Source organism: Polypterus senegalus, chromosome 12 (assembly GCF_016835505.1).
Source record: "Polypterus senegalus isolate Bchr_013 chromosome 12, ASM1683550v1, whole genome shotgun sequence".
NCBI classification, from domain to species: Eukaryota; Metazoa; Chordata; class Cladistia; order Polypteriformes; family Polypteridae; genus Polypterus; species Polypterus senegalus.
The window spans coordinates 146,611,802-146,629,874 of record NC_053165.1 but is presented as its reverse complement, the minus strand read 5'-3'; the positions used below and the strand labels follow the sequence as shown (position 1 = coordinate 146,629,874).

The 18,073-nt window shown below is 36.1% G+C and overlaps 1 protein-coding gene across 4 annotated transcripts in view; it reads left to right on the top strand.

The window, feature by feature from the left end:
* The window catches only part of tcf12 (transcription factor 12), a 285,014-nt gene that overhangs the window by 104,965 nt on the left and 161,976 nt on the right, over positions 1 to 18,073 (top strand). For all 4 annotated transcript variants that reach the window (XM_039770242.1, XM_039770241.1, XM_039770243.1 and 1 more), the window contains one exon: positions 3,941 to 4,014. In XM_039770242.1, coding sequence (XP_039626176.1) covers positions 3,941 to 4,014 — 74 coding nt within the window. The remainder of the gene's footprint in view (positions 1 to 3,940; positions 4,015 to 18,073) is intronic.

Here is an 18,073-nt window from a genome sequence, read left to right as displayed (position 1 = left end):
TGCACATGCTGGTCCGATCATTCTCAATTGATTTATTGGCTTCCTGCGGCGTGTGATCAAGACCCACGGAGACAGGAGTGTACAGTATATATACGTGTCAGCACAAAAAAGGGGGAAATCAAAGAAAAGGAGAAAAGACATGAAAGGCAGGCTTGGGAATGATAATCTGGTTCTTGCAGTGAACAGGAGCGCCGCATGACTAAAAAGTTTCTCACAGGCTGCAAGACACAAGAAGATTGCGTGTGGTCATGTGACTGCATGGCTATGTCTGATTGGTGAAACAGTCATGCAGTAGATCCACTGGCAACCTATCTCTTGCAAAAATATAGTTTAATGTATACTGTAAATGGGGAAAAAAGTAACGAGTCGAATGTTGCCCAATGTAGCGGAGTAAGAGTAGCGTTTCTTCTTCACAAATGTACTCAAGTAAAAGTAAAAAGTATGGTGCAGTAAAACTACTCTTAGAAGTACAATTTTATAAAAAAGTTACTCAAGTAAATGCCATGGAGTAAATGTAACTTGTTACTGCCAATCTCTGGTCAAATTATTTACAATCCTCATTCCCAAACATAAACGTTCCTTTTAAGACATTGTCTCTGGTGATCATTTTCTTCAACTAATCAGTACGCTGAAAGCTAATGTCACATTACACGACTTTGTACTTTGCTGCTGATTGTGTCACCTGAATATGTCAATTTACATGACTGGAAATTGCAGCGTATAACAAATTAGTTGAAACTGCGCTGGAAAGTTGCCAGTCAGTCATGTTTCCAAAATATTGCAAGCCAAAATTTTTTCACAGCCAATAATGTGCTTCCTGACAGAGGTGATACCCATCTGAAGGTTTTACAGAATCATGATGGTGTGAACAATTGACATCAGACAGACAAGTCACTTTTTTGTTTATCTGCTCCAAATCACACTCATTCCTTATTCCTCGTTGCTGCATTGTATGCATTGTACTTCATTGGCTGTCAGCTGTCACATGCACACAGAGCCTGCCCCTTCAACTTAAGACCAAATCAAACCTGTTTGACATTCGCAGCGACTTAGTTCAACCAGCCTGTGACTCACTCTAACAAGATCAGACTACACGATTGGTGGTCACGGTTTGCTAAGGTTATCCAAATTAAGTCTGCTTCTGAGAATTGCTGGAAATGTCATGTAATGTGATAAGGCTTTCAGTCATGTTTTGGTGTAACAATTTGTTGTCATTTATCAAGAAATCCTCAATTAGTATTAAAGCATCAAAATGATTCCCCACACTGCCAAGAAGTACAGGTTCATAAACATAAATGTGTAAAATCCTAACCGCTGTTCTTTCAGTTGGCCTCATTTATTTTTTCACAAATTAATAAATTACAAATTTCACATTGTATTTTGTGTGCTTTAATTTGTATTTTTAACAAGTTGCTGTTTTGTATCTAATCAATAAATTAAGTGGATTTTTCTTGGTATCTTCCAGAAGTTTAAAAAAAAAAAAGGGACTGAATTTAGCATCACTGGCTAGCAGCAGTTGAATGCAGTCAGAAGTTTGGTGCCTGGCACGTTTGAGAACAAAAGGTTGAAAGAAATATAGACTGAAGGGAAAAGAGCCAGAGCTTCTCAAAAACTAGACAAGAATGTTACTGCAGTAATGAATGGCTTCTTGTGCTTTGAGATGTTGAACTGCTTTACAAGAAAATCAACAGTTTAACTTGAAGCATCAGTCACAAGAATAATGGACTGGCCTGAATGGTGCTGGTTTCTAGAATATTAACATTTATTTAGCTAATGCTTTTATTGAAAAAGTGACTTTTGGATTAGGTGTGTGCAGCTCTATTGATGACATCAAGGTCATACTGGGAGTCAGTGCTCTGCATTGAAACTTTCACTGTTAAAGGGGCCAGTTGAAAACCAGTGCACAACCCTCACTTTGTGCTTCTTTTGTATATGTCTGTCTGTCTGTGCCTTTTTGTCTTTTTTAATATGTAGTACCTGTTTATGGTTTTCCTGCTTTGGTATTTACAACAGAATTAATGTCATCCATGTGCTTACTGGAATGAACATACGTGTACTGCACATAGGACCTTACATGGTGAATACCACTCTAAGGTCCTTTATTAGTTCAGATTATATCTCTGTTTATACCTCTGTTTGCCAACAACCATGCCGTTTTTAAATGTAGCTCATTCTCTAACTTTAAATAAAGTTATTGTTATTTAGTTTGTATAGCTGATGTATGGTTTTATGTTGAGTCAATGGTAAAGATTGATTCTTGTCATTTTTATGTGGTGCTCTTAACCATGAACATCCTTTAAATTTTTCTAAGTCTATTACACTGTTTGTGTTTCAACAATTGGAGCTTTGACAGCTTTGTTGGTACTGTCAGGCTGACACGTTTTGGCTGTATAGCCTTTCTCTGGTGTGCAAATGAAAACGAAAAACCAGGTTACGTATATAAGAAGTGAAGAAGGGCTCACAGCTAGTGCAGATGAGAAGAGAAAAGGTGATAAGAGTGAGAAAATGCTGCCATTAGAGATGATTAAAGGAGAGATCAATAAGTTAGTTGATCATTGAGAAATAAGTGATCCTAGGTCTGAGAATGAGCTTAACGTATTATTGTTTGTTGAATAGTGTCTTTGAAACCTTGTGAATAAATACATGCTAATAAAATAAACTAAGAGTTTGGGAGTCTGTGTGTGTGTGTGTGTTTGTGTCTGTGTGTGTGTGTGTGAGTGAGAGAGGAGAGGGAGAGAAACTCGAAACATGATGAGAGCTGCTGGATTTTTTTGGGATTAATTCTGTTTGAAAATTCATTATGGGGTTGGAAAGGTAATACATACAGATGACAGTTTTCTTCTGTACAAATGATAATTATCAAGGCAGTGTTTCTATATTCAGTGAATCACTTTAATAGTTTGTTATTCTTTTGATCTTTACTCCTTTATTTTTTTTTTTTTTGTTGTTATCATCCTCATTAACCCCCAACTAATCGAAGGCTCAATCATGAATTCAATCCCATCCTTCTAGTGCTTATATAAAAAAAAAAAATCTGGAATAATGCATTATATTTTAATAAATGATTTTCATCTTTTTTTGACAAATGCAATAAACTGTAATGCATTTTGATAAAAAACTTTGATCAATAACTTTGAATTTTCACTGGTGTTCTGCTTCACAATTGTTCTCACTTACCCTGTATTATCTGAAAGGAACATCATTACCCACAAACAATATTGGATAAAAGAGTATTACATGAGCAAAAGCTCATATTTTGTACTGAGAAACGCAACCCTAAATGCAATTTGCCTGGCTAGGTATTTTATTTGTTCAACATATAGCAGATGTTGAATCTATACACCGTACATATATATTTTTTTTTTCCTTTCCTCTTTTATAAAATTGCCACATTTTACACTAAGATTTATTCAATAATCTTGAGTAACTGTGCTGATTTTTGGGGTTTTGTTCTGACTCAGTTATTATTTCTGTTCGTTTTTAGTTCCAAGTATTTTTCTTAAAGGGGTGAAATTATTATCTCTTGAATGTCCTGTTGTGTGAGTGCCAGTGCCCATATTTGCGCTACATATGCGGGTGGCTCATTTAAGTGCTGATTTTAACTGTGACCAATCAGGTACGTTTAATGTTGTGGTTTTGCTGTTTAGTTTGGTGGCTTTAGCTAATCCGTTACAGTTCTGTGTTACAGAGTTGCAGCGAAGCCTTATACAGATGTTGGTTTGTAACTTTAAAGCAAATGATTAGTGATTATGAAATTATTAGAATTTACATTTTTGTAAACTTGTGTCGTCATATTTTCAAGGAAGCATTGAAAACTGCGGCCAAGGAGAGGAAAGCCACAGTCTTGCTGTGCTTTTCTCTACGTCTTGCATGTGAGATGAAGTGAAGCTCCATAGCTCTTGCATGTTACAATAACCGAGTTTGTCGCCTTTAATTATAGGTATGGATGAAAGAACAAGTGCAGCGTCCTGGGGAGCAGGTGGCCAGCTGAGTCCCTCTTATGAATCCTCCAGGGTAAGACACTGTTCTGCTTCTTTTTTTCTTTAATTTCTTGATACATAACCAAGATGAAAACTTTATTTTCAAAGTGTTTGTTAATAATGCAAGGTGATCTGGGTTAAAGTATTAGTGTAAAACATGGTCATCTTTTGCAATCATAATCAAAATATATCATGAAGGTCTGAAGCCAAAATTTTATTAATAGTGGACAGTTTTTCCATTTATTCTCCAATCCTGCTTGGTCCAGTGCATGGTCGCAGGGAGCAACTGAATTGAATAAGGCAGGAACCAACACTGGAAAGGGTGCTAGTTCATCATTGGGTACACTTGCCCAGACTGTGCCAGAGTTAATGATCCAAGTGTCAGATGTCCTTGGTATGTGAGTGGAAATGTATGCGGACATGGGGAGAAGGTACATGGTCCATGCAGTTGGTGACCGAGTCTGGATCTGAGCCATTCTCCTGAACCTGTCAGAGCAACATTAACCATTGCACAACTACTAGTGGACCTGGGCCCCTCAATTACAGATGCATGTACATTTCAGGAAATAATTTAATAGTAACACTTGAAAGTTTTTATTTAGTGGAAATCATAAATGATAAAGGTGAACTCCCAAAAATGGTCAGGCTACACTAACAGAATGACAATTCACATTCCATTTAAAATTCTAAGTGCTACATTTTGATTAGCTTTTATTTTATCAATTGAAGGCATTCTTTTATTTGTATACGCTCTTCGAGGCTTAGACAACACAAGTGCAAAGTAAATGTGATTTCATATAGTGTCCCCATTGCTAATGCTTGATGCATGTGATGTACTTTTTTCTATATTTTCACAAGTCATGCATTTGCTGATAAAGTTATTTACTCAGTCACTTAATGAGCCGTTTGACTGAATTGAACCTTTGTTCCCTTAGTTTTACTGTTATATTTTTAACCACTCGGAGGTCTTAGTGGTTTTATATAAAATTATGACCACCATACATGCATACCAGTGCAACCCAAGTATAGATTGGTAAAGTTACTTGTTCAGAGTTAGTAATAGTATTTGAACCTGTATCCTTGTGCTTTCTAATCTATGTCTTAGTTTTTAAGGGAATTCTCTGCCTGGTACAGCTTCATCTGTGGAAATAACTTTCAAAACTAAAATCAGTAATTGTATTTTTTTTCCAATTGATCTGAATTAAAAAAAAAACTTCCCACAGAAAATAAATTTTAAAAAATAACTGTTTCTGTACTGTACTGTGAGTTTGGCAAATTAAGAATTTTGCTCAGTGCGACATGTTGAGCTGAAACTTGGATTGAACATTGTGCCCCCGTAATTTAAGAAAGTGACATTCAGAATTTATGGGTAGAGGAGACACATCCTGTAGCAGATAGACTGCTAGTTACTGGTTTTCTTTTAGCCCAGGTAAGAATAATGGAATCAGTATATTTAGAGGATATTCACCCAGTTGTTTATTTACTACAGAGTTTAAAAAAAAAAAGTCAGACTATTTTTATTTAAAAATCAAATATTCCTGCTTTGTGAAACATACGTCAATTAAGTTATCTTAATAGCATATATGTTTTTCCAGATCACGTACAGGAAAAAAGTATGGAATCACCTTATAACTTGCATTTCTAAAACAAATACCATCACAAGTGTAAAAATGAAAATTAGTCAGCAGTTCAAAGACCGTGCTGACAGACCTTCACAAGCTGTTGAACTTGGGCTAATTAAAAGGAACTATGGCCCCATCAAGAGAGTTGTCAATTGAAACAATTGAAAGGATTATAAAACACAATGTGGCAAAAGATGTTGGATGTTCTCCGTTAGTTGTGTCTAACATTTGGTGCAAAATGGAAAGGTTATAAAAGGAAACATGGGTAGACCAAGGGACACGTCAGTGCATTAGGATAGAACACTCAAAGCAATATACCTGGAAAACAGAAAATGCACAACAAAACAAAGAGAAACAAAAGGTTGGAAATAGGAGTCAATGTGTGTGACATAACCATATGAAATCAGCTGCTTGAAATGAGATTTACATGTAGAAAACCAGTACAAACACCAAAACGGAGGAATACACGGTTACAGTGGTGAAGTGGTGATGATCGAATAAAAGTAATGTTTAGGGATGATTCACCAGTCTGCATTGGCCAAGGAGAAGATGCTGGGACTTTTGTCCGGTGCCACTGTGATGAAACCTATAAAGATGACTACCCGAAGAAAACAAGCAAATTTCCTCTCTCTCTTATGAATTAGGGTTCCATGTCAGGTAAAAAAAACTATAGGGGATGGCAATCATTACCTCAGTAGTCAATGCACAGGTGTACATTGAAATTATAAGACCATTTTCTCATTTCATCGATCGAAAAGTAGGTTTGGTGGTGATAGTGATTTTTTTTCAGGATGCAAATGCATCTTGCCACAGAGCAAGTGTTGAAGCTTTTCTACAGGAAAGGCATATCAACTCAATCACTTGGTCAACACATGGTCCAGATCTCAGTCCAATTGAAAATGTATGGTGGAAATTAAGTTTAAAAAAAATTGGTTCATGACAAGACCTCTTCCTGCAAAGCTGATCAATCAATTGCTATTTGAGAACGTTTGTTGTAGGATATTGTTTTTCATTAGTGAAGTCCATGTCCCGAAATATTAGGCAGTCATAAAAGCCCGAGGAGCAACACAGTTCTAGTTGTATTTTTAGTTGATGAGTTCATCATTTTTTCCACAACATTGAGTGATGTAATTTTTTGTCCCTTTTCGTGATCTGGAAAAATATGCCATCAATTAAGAATTTAATTTGAGGGATATTTCTCAAAGCCAGAATATACAGGTATTTGAGGAAAAATTGTTTTCTGTTCTTTCTGTGATTTATTCTGTGATTTATTTATTTGCTACATAGTAGAAAAGCTCTGATTGTGGTGATTCAATCATTTTTACCAGGTGTTGTAAACTAAAGAGTGGAGAAGGTGGCTGTAGATAGATCATGGAATTGTTCTGGTCTGTGCTGCTCTCCCTTTTTCTTATGTACACTTGTATTAAGAGCTGCCATTAGCAGCCATTCCAGATGGATGTAGAGGAAGGAGACAGGAGGAGCCTTCCTTTAGACAAACTGCATTTCTCAATAGTTCCTTCGGGGCTCCTTATGGAAAGAAGTTAGCTTCTGATGCAGTCAATGTGGTAACGAGGGTGTGGTCACAGTGTAATGGCTTCAGTAAAAAGTGCAGCCATATTGTCATAAGCTTGTGACAGGAAATGAGTTGTGGGAGATAAAGATTTAGGGCCCCACCTGGTTATAGCAATTTGCTTGTTACCATTTACTGTGCCCATAAATAGTTAAGTCACTCTGTCAGTTTATATGAAACCCTACATCTGTTTGTTTGTCCTTTTTGAAGTACATCTATCTGTCATACTGCCTGCTTTCTTTTTAGGTAGTATTCCTAATGTCTCTCTTTCATACAGCACCTCATGTCTGCTGTTGTCTATCGTTATACAGCACCATGTATGTACTACTGCCTATCATATAGTGCTTTTTATTTAAGTGCTTTCAGCCTAAAAATATGTAGAAATGTGAATTCAGAAAAGTCAAGGAATTTTATTTCTTACTGTACATGAAATTCAAGGTCATTTTCAGTGTAGACAATGCAAGCTATTAGCCTTTTTGTAGCCTTGATATGCAGTACAGCACAATCGCACATTGTCCATTCACAGTGTTGATTTCACTGTGTACGCTCGAGATGGTGACTAATCCCCTGTGTAATCTCATGATAACTCCACATTTATGCCTATTATTTGTGATTTGTGCAGAGTATGTATTAGATTCTATATTTGTAAGCTCTCAGGTTTAGTAGACTTTAATTTGGGGACTCAACCGAGGCTTCCTTTTAAAATTGTTTAAAGTATTAGTGCTAAGATGGGCTCTGCGCTCTAATTTTTTGAACATATTTGTGTATGTATGTAAAAATAAACGTGTAATATTTCTGCTGTAGAAATTTTGTCCATTCCTCTTTTAAAAGTGGTTGCCACTTAATTGTGAGAAGTGAAAGAAAAGACCAGCTATTGCTTGATATTTATTTTTATAGTTACTGGTAATTTGAGGGTATTTACTGGGGATGATTGCTTTCATTTCACCCTGTCATCCAAAAAGAACTCTTCATTTGAGTCATAAAATTAAACAGATTTAAGTTTAGTCTTCAAGGAACTCAAAAGTTCAAGCTTACTATGAGTTCTTTACAATGGTGCATTTTCTTTGCCCCCCCTTTTCAAGCATTAGTGTCCATCAATCATGACGTTAAAGTTCATAGTTGTATCATTTTGACAGTGCCTTAAATCGTGATATTCAAATAGCATTCCCATGAGGTTTATTTCTAGTGCACTCTACCGTTATTTTTTTTTATTGTATTTATACTCTCTTCTTAGTTTGGAACATGCTTAATCTAATTATTCAAATAGAAACGTTCTTGCCAACTGAAATAGAAAGTTTCCAGTTTCTTTTTTTCCTTTATTCTTTGCTGGCCTTATTGACATAACTGATTTGACCGACCCTTTTTCTTGTGTGTTTTCCCCTCTCCCCCTTCTCCACTCCTGTGGGTGTCTGTGGGTGATCTGCTTCTCTCTGTTGGTTTCTTTAATACAAAAATTGATTGCATTTGTACTGTACTGTGATAGAAAGTAAGAAAAGGGGAAGTGACAAAAATTTTAAACAGTGTCTCATTTCACCAAGCATTTATTTTAAGACGGTATTGTCTGAATGAAACTTGAGTAAAATGTATGTTTTAATTAAACCGAGTGCATGAATGGGTATTGCATATACTGTATTAGTTTGTAAAATGAGTAACAAAATAGAATTCTGTTTTAATTAATTGAAGTAGTTGACCTAAACTTTAATCCGCAACAGTCAGTAGCAATTTTTCTAAAAATAAGTTGAAACTATATGTATAAACCGAAGGACATAGAATATAATAATAAGTTTTAAAGATTGTTGGCAAGTTAGGCAGTGTAGCTTTTTACTATTTAAATCCTTTTGGTCTGTGTGGGTCCCCTGTTATGCCCTATATATGCTCCATTTAATGTCAGTCCCTTGTCACTTCTTATTACAAATCAGTTAAATGTCAGATCAGCGTGGCCTGCGTTACCTTGTTTATTTTCCATTGCCCTTCCCGATTGAACATCTACAGGCTATAGTTCTACAGACAGGCTGATTTGAATTACAAGATTGAGGCGCATGATATCAATGCTGCAGGTACTTATAAATCTGCATTTGTGACATTGCTGGGGTAGGAAAGAAGTATTCAAACAGATGTTTAAACCCAGAAAGTCCTGGCGGCATTCAGACGTTTCATTGTGGAGTCATCCAAGTCCCATGAATTCAGAATAGCCAAATTTTTATTTTAACTGGATATTGAATGTTGTTTTGTGCTTCTGCTTTGAGAAGTATGTAGTCAATTTTTATTTGTACATACTCTGTGTGCGTGTGGATGAACGAACAAGTTTATATACATCAGACGGTCTTTGTTGCTATATGTGGTGTGTGTGTGTGTGTATTGTCTTGACGTTGAATATTTAAATAAGATGGATAAAGATAATGACAATGTTAAGTTTGGTTTGTGCTATTTGTTTAATTAGATTTTCTTCATTTATTATCACTTAAAAGATCAGATTGCATATTAGGAAGCATTCATTGAGGATTCCTTAAAATTCCAAGGGGTTTACAAACTGCATCATATATGTGTGTAGATAGATAGATAGATAGATGTGAAGTTTAAGTATTGATTCAAATTTGGCCGTACTGTATGTGATTATGCATGAATGCACCCAGTCCAAGGCCCACCTCTTGTTCCAAGTCCATAGCTGCCCCTGCTCCAAATGGGCTTTGCTACAAATTAATCCTGAATTGGATTTAGAAGCTTTTGAAGTTTTTAGAATTTTATGGATATAATATATAAATCAATCTTGCATGTGTGTGGGTTGGATGTATTTTTGTGTATGTGTTTATATTATGTACAGTATATGTGTATTTCATACCTCCATACACAACACACCTATATTATTTCTGTTCAAGGCACTGGTGGGTCAATTCAGAGGTCTTATCTTATGTATTTGGATTTTTAAATGTGGAAATCCTATATAGTGTGTGTGTGTATGTATACACAAACACAGTATTTGTTTATGTACAGTATATTTAAAAATGCATATCTTCATATATACAGTAATATCCTGTGTATATACCGCATATATGTACATTTGTATGTAAGACCCATCATTACCACATGTACAAAATAGTGTAAAATATCCATATTATAAAAAGACAACGTGTCACAAATGGTTAACCTTATTTTTATATTAGGCAATAGTTGCACAACATGTTATTAGTCTTGAACTACCCCCACCCCAACCCTCACTTAGCAGGAAAAGGAGGAAATAATGATCCCTAAACTGCCAGATCAATCCTGCCATGCTTTTAAGGGAAATGATTAAAGTTATAAATGCAGTAATGTTTTGAATGTGGGGCACTGAGAGCTCTGGTAAATCTGTTAAGAGTATTGTTTTTGGTGAAGCATGATACATAATACCTTTATACGGTACATGTCTGAAAACTGTTTCTAAGGGCATTATTCTGTTGAAGCCCTGCCCTGAATTTGTGTTCAGTCCAGTTGCCTAAGGCTGCACAGCTGTTTCTGAACACTTACTTTACTTTCACTCTGCCTATTAAGTAAATAAATTTAAGTATTCTTTCAAAAATTAAAAACTTGAAGTTTATAGTTGAATCTTTTTTAAGGCTTTATACTTGATCAGTGATACAAAGGCCTGGCTTTTGGCTGGTCTGAAGTTTGGGTTAACCATTACCTGTCACCAGCAGCAAATGGTGTAACAGGCAGACAGCTACAGTGTTTGCTGGATTTCATTCTACTCAGATTCTGTGTGGGTGCTTTTTTTGCTTTTGGTATTTCATTTTTGTGTTTCTTCTGTTAAATAAACTTCTACTGGAAATTTCATTAGTGCCTGAATTGCTTTCTCAGCCCATTCTACAGGCTTGGGTTTGAAAGTTTCCATGTTACAGTGCCTTTATGCTGGGTGCATCATTGTTCAGCATTGTCTGCCTTGTTGAAGATTCTGTAGATAGAGTGGTCTTGGACACATCAAAGAGGTTAAGAATCTTTCCTATTCTTTAGAATTAAATTATTTTAGTATGACTCATTTGCTAAATTTCGTATTAAAGAAAAATGTAAACAGCAGAGTGAGTGAGTAATGGTGGAATATGGTGTCGCAGATGACAGAACTGCTCACAGTGAGATCTTGAATTGTAAATAATGCACATTTCTTGCTGTTCAATAGTTCTTGAGGGTGACGGTTTACTTTTTGAGCATATCAGATTGGATTTTTATGGAGGGATTAGAGTGAAAATAGTCATGACTTTTATGTTGCAGGTTTGAGAAAGAGCAGTAATATTTTTAAATATGATTACAATTGTGTAGCATATGTTGAAGACTTTTTTTTTTGTGACTAGTCTAATTCAGATGTTTATCATATTGAGATTGAACGGATGTAGCAAAGATGCAGGATTAGTCTTCTTGAGTTGGCTTTTTAGGTGATGGTCTACTTTTTTGGGGTGCAGTTATTCGTCATAAAACACTGGTGTAAACAAAGAGGCTTTCTAAACTCTTGGGGCTCTGCCCACTATGTCCGTTGGGACTTTGGCTACCCGGCTGTACACTTGACATTTTCTGTGTAAAATGATTGAAAACAAGTGTCGCAGGACAAAGAAATAAGCTAGCCTCCAAAAATAGCATCAAAGGAATAAATGCTAATTATCCTCAATGCTCACAAATGCGTCCGATTTTGTTTTAAAGTTCCCAAAAATAAAGCTGTTAATTATTATTATAGACTTTTGGCTGCTCTGTGGAATTAAAGCGTCATTGCCTATAATACATAATTTAAATTACGTAAATGCCTGAATGCAGGATATTTTGTTTGCCAAGACACTAAACAGAAAGGAAACCTTTAAATGATGAAGTTAGATGGTAGTGTGATGCAGTCGTCTGCCCTGCTGTCTCATAGTTTTTCTGAGCTGTTTCTGTATTTGTTTGCAGGGTTGTGTTCAGGTACTCTGATTTTGTCCCACACCTTTTAAACCTCCAGTTTTTCTAAAGTGTTCTGTGTGCGAGTGTCCCCTGTGATTTCAAGTGCATCTCTTCTAGAGAGAGTTTCTGACTTCTGTTTTTAGGGTGTGTTCACGTGCATTTGAACCCCGAGTTGAAAAAAAGAAAATATTTTTAAATAATCCTTAAGAAGAATAAAACCACTTTAATTTAGTTCATTTTAGACCCACTTAATCCAATTCAATATAATAGTGTCCAGAGACGAGACAATTTTAGAAGCTTTGTTCTGTTCATCATACCAAACAAGTTTCTTCTCTAGTTTGTGGTCCTGATGGGCCGGTGCCCACCCTGTCATCGCTGGGTGTAAGCTGAGAATCCAAGTCCATCCATTATGCAGACAAGATGTACACACTCAAACTTGCCCACTCTCCCTTTTATTTTCTCTCTGCATTTGCTGTGTATTATTTCTCCTTGTATTTAATATTCATTATGGACATAATTATTGTATGGCAACAAGAGTGTGTAAAGAAAGTTTGTAGTTTCATTTGTTGGTCATACTCAGTAAAACGTTCATATAAAACATGAGAGAATGGTGTAATTTAAGATGCACTTGTTGGTTTTTGTGCACCTTTTAATAAAGTGAAACGCTGTAAGTAGGAGCGAATGAATCTTGAAGATTTTTGGTTTCAAGAGGACGTACTGAGTACCAGAGAATAACCCCAAAACTAACCCACATCTATACTTTGAGGGTCTGTGCCCAAAGGCCAGTGTCACGCTTGAACTGTATTTGTTTGACCTGATGGCACTTCCCAAAAATGAATGTAACAGCAGCCTTTTTTGTTGTGTTGGAGCAACGTGTTAAGTTGCTTTTTGCTTTGCTTGTCATTTAATGATGCTTGCTTGAGATGGGCCGCGTTCAGGATGTACTTTTTAAAAGCAGATCAATTCACAAAGTATTCATTTTGTGAGGGTCTGTGGTGCTGTTTTAAATGTTGCAACAATTTTTTTTTTTTGTGGTTGAAGCTACAAAACTGATTCAATATCCATACAGTTCTTGCATTTAATTAATATTCTCTACTCTCCTATTGAAATTCTGCCATGTTATGTTTTTTGGGGAGTTTTAACTTTCATTGTAGTGTGCGTCTTTTTTATTTTCACCACTTAATTATTTGTAACTCCTATTCTTGATCCGCTTTTGGAAGCTTTCCATTGGAGGTAGACATTAGAGAGTGGTTGTGCTATATGTACAATATGTACAGCATAGGAGGCTCAAATCTTGTTACTTATTTTTCTTGGCACAACACAGTAAAATATAGATTAATGGTATCATTACTTAGAAGTATAAATATCAATTTGTGCCTTGTGATCCTGTTAGGTAAGGGCATAAAAACTACCTTATATAATACTTCTTTCTTCCTGAATGGAGTAAACAGGTTAGAAAATGATGTATTGATTCAAACCCCATCCCTCAGGTATTTACAAAAAGAAAAAAAATCCTAAACATGTCCTCTACTGCAGTTCTTGTTGACTTTTCTGCATGCTGTTTAGTACATAATGATGCAAGCTCCTGCTGTTCATAAATGTAGCCCCATATGTATATTACAAGCGTGGATGGTGTGAGCGTGCTCAGTTTAGAAGATGCACATAGCCTGAGTGCAGTTTAACGTTTCTTTATGCCATGTAAGACTCCTTTGTTTACCTTCTCTATTAGTCCCAATTTCACCATTTGAGGACAGTGTCCTAGCTTTTGATATTTTATTTATCATAATGCTAGTAGGGAAATGAAATGCAATGTGAACTTCAGTTTCTCAGTTAGATTATTGGAATGGGATGCTTATAATTTATTTTTAAGATTTTTCTTTTTTTTTATCAAAAAAACATTCCAAGTCAAGTTTAACAAAACTGGTTTGAAACAAATCAACCCCCACCCATGAGAAAGAGAACTAGGTCAGCAGAATAGCACTTTAATAAATTATTTATCAAATGATTACTTAAATATGTAAAGAAAACCAGTTGGTAAGCATGTTGAATTTGTGTGTTTACAGAAAGGAAGACAAAAGTTTAACACACAAGTGTGAAATTTGCCAAAGTAGTGGTTATTTGTGAGAGAAGTCAGATAGGTTTGCTACCAAGTTCTGATGTCGCCCTGTCCTTGCACCATATGATGCTATGTAAGATTTAAAAAAAATTGAATAGGGCAGAAATGTATCCCCAATATCTCGTACTTTTTATTTTCACTATGAAAATGAAAGTACATTTTTAAGATTTTCTTTTCCTCACTATGAAACTGTGAACTCCCATTTACCCCTAAAGGAAATACAGGAGAACAGAAGAAAATGAGAATTTACTCGGTGTGAAAATTCCCATAGCACTTGCCCTTCAAGTTGTGGGTGGTGTTCTATTGGTGTGGTAGGTAAATTCAAACACAATACTTACTACTGCATGATTACGTTGGTTGCCATATCAGTGTAGAAGCCTGCAACACCAGCTTTTCCCCGCCCTTGACGTTTCACTGCAAATGTGACACAAAGCCGTTTCCTTTTCTGCATTCAGTGGTGGGCTGATATGTGGACTGTTTTTTGGCACACAGTATACTTGATGTTCGTGCCTGCTGCTTGATAAAGACTAATGCCAATGAGGTTGCCTTGTAGTGCATGGCCATAGCTGAGATTTTATTTTTTTTTTTTGTGACTCCGGTAGTTTGGGTTTGACTCCTGCTTTCCCAAGTCTCGGCTGCCTGTATGTTTGGCCACCCACAGTTCTTGTAGGATTAGCTGCAGGCCCTTCATGTGAAATGCTGCATTTGAGAACACATTAATCACCGTAAATTGCTGTTATTGAGGATGCAGAGAATGAGATCAGAGGGTAAGAGATTAAAAAGTCAAAAGGATTTAACATAATGCTGAAAATAAACAAATCATCCCTATATGCACAGCCATGATTTAAAGAAATGCACTGTGTGCGAAGTGCTGCAAATGCTGGCTGCTGCATACATCTTTGTGAAAGCATAAGAAGTATATAGTGGATCGTTTATACACAGTTATAGAAAGCAAAGCATTGTCTCAGAGCAATGTGAATTGGGGCCATTATAAGTATCCTTAGTTTGTGTCAAAGTGAGCCCAAATATGTGTGAAAAAAAATTAAATGTACAGGCCAGTATATCTTGATAAAGTATAAATCCAGCCCAGGCTGCTGATTAGAGGTTAGGTTTGGTTAAGCATTATGAGCATTAGCACATCATGTTTCTGACATGATGAATGGGGTTGCAAGGTGACATTGTGATGCTTGTTTTTCTCAATTTCTTTGGCTTTGAGGTTTGAAAACCTTGTTTTTTATATAAAAATAAAATAAAAAAAAATACAGTTACTCATTGCTTAACTGTTGTATATGTGTACTGTAGGGAGCCACTGTCCCTATACATCATAACTAAACACTTACCTGGCTAATGTGGTGATGCAAGTTATTGTGGCTTTCATTACTGTAGCCAGTGATGGATTGGTTTGCACCTTAGGGCCATGGCTACTATGGCCAGCATGAACGCCCCATCTATTGAAATAAGAGATGCATAAATATGTATAGGCAAATATATTAAATACATTTAACACAAGAATGTTTTATATATATTTTAAGTGTAGAAAATGATTGTCACTAAACCGTATCCATTCTCTTTTCATATCAAAAGCCAATAAAATGCTCCTCAAGCACTTCAGCTCTCCATTAGTCTGTCTGTTCTCTTGAGAGGTGTATACACAAAGTAAAATAATTTTCAATGCAGTGTGTTTGAGTGACAGCAGCTCCCCATGGAATCTGTTGGTTTAATAGTTTCATTTATTTAAAACCTCTTCCAACTTTCTCAAAGCACGCTTATTCAAGATTTTATGTTTCTAGCAATGACCTGTAAAGACTTAATTTCTTTGTGGCTGGTGATTTGAAGGACGTACAGGATAGGCATGCACGTTTCAGTGAGCACATTTTCACAACTGTGTGCTTACATTTGACATTTAATGATATAGGACAGGAAAAACTATGCCGGTGGGCTCATAGAGGGGCTTTGGTATAGTGATATACAGTTATTTTCCTTGGGTTAGGAACACAGGGCAGACACACTTGTTGAAAATCTGCAATTATGTTTGGGCTAGTTGTTCTATTCTAAGATTATTGCACTAAATAGGATGCAACAGTTGCAAAAATCACGAGATAGAATGGCCACTGCTCAGGCAGATCACATGTGTGAGACTGACTGCATAGACAAAGATGGGTGGCGTCACCCAGTCAAAGGGCGTAGTTCCGCAGTTCTTTAGTGCACTGTAACTTTACAAAATTGAACGTATTATAATTTATGTGCATACTTTTCGAAGTAAATGAGAAAAAATTATTAACATTACATATATTTTATGCATTTATTTCTTTATTCTTATACAGATTTTCATCCACCAAGCCTTTATTTGCCTTGAACATTCACAAACAGAGACTCGTAAACGGCAATTCATTGAAAAAGAAAAAGAATACAGTATATTGAATAAATAACGAAGCAAAGGCAAGTGTTGTGTATACAGAAACCTGTCCAAAACTCTGACACTGATAATAAATATTTAACTAAACAGAGATACAAAAGAAACCCAGCAAAACAATATACTAATGACGCATTCCGGTTTTGCAGATGATGATGGTGTAGTTATAAAATTAAACCCCCTGTGAACAGCTTCCTGAAAGTTATGTAATGTTTTGTTCCCCTTGAAATGCAGATTATATAAGTTAAAATTTGTAGTTGTTGGGAGTGCTTCCCGGACAAGAACGATTTTCCAACCCAGATGAAATCACATGAACAAGCTGTCTCAGAACAAGAACATAAATCCAGAGAAAACTGTAATCCAATGGGTGTAATTATAATACAGTTGTGCAGTAAAGCATTGAAGTAAAAAGACACCAATCGCAATCCTGTCGTCGTCTTACACCTTTCTTTTACAAGAAGCGCCTCATTGTGTTTTGTGCAGCAGCCCTCGCAGTAAACTTCAAAGCTGTCCAATGGCACAGTACGCCTGGGGCTGCTGGGATTTGCAGTTCATTTAAGTAATGCTGCTACAGTGTCATCTGTGGTTTTCCACAGTAGGTTGCAAAACTCATAATATAATTTCCATTTAATTATTGATGGCAAACCTGCGAATAGACGGATCCAAGAATTGTAAACCTGTGAATCTCAAGGACTGACGTTACTATCTGAAGGATTTGAAGGGCTCTAATGGTACTGTTTAAAAGTACACTGGTTGAAGAGCATAAATGAGTAAGCAGGGTTATTACTACATTTTGGAACTTGGCATTAGTTTTTGAATACTGAGTAAATCGCTAATAGCAATTACACGTTGATAAATGGTAACCAGGTTTCTGGTTTTTTTTTAATTGAAGTAATTATTGTAGAAGGCTCAGGTACTGCTGATTAATCAAGAATCTTCTTCTTTATGAAGACATCTACTTACATCAGTTGCTTTCTCCGCTGTACACCCAAGCAGATTTTGCTATCCGTTTTCTATCTCACACACACACACACACACACACACACGTTCTGGCTTTCTGCTGTGTCTGAATAGACTGTGCTTTCTATTAAAAAAAAATCAGACGCTGTTTAACGAGACTGTTTGGAAGTAATCACAAGTGTCAGTCAACAGGTATCTGTGGCGGGCATGTTGTTAATTTTCCTTCAGGGCCATGACGTGCATTTAAATATTGTTTATGGCACACAGAATAAATCGACAGACTCAAAAAAAAAAAAAAATGGGCTTCATGCAAGCTTTTTATAATATTATTGTCTCTTTAATTTAAACTGCCACAATCTGGTGCTGAGGACATTCTGTTCCTGTGAGATGATGACCAAAAACAATTACATTTTTACAATTTCACTTGCTATCATACTTCACAAATAGTCAGTATTATGTACACCAGGGTCTATGTGTATGTATTTTTGATTTTTTTTTTTTATTATTTATGCACAG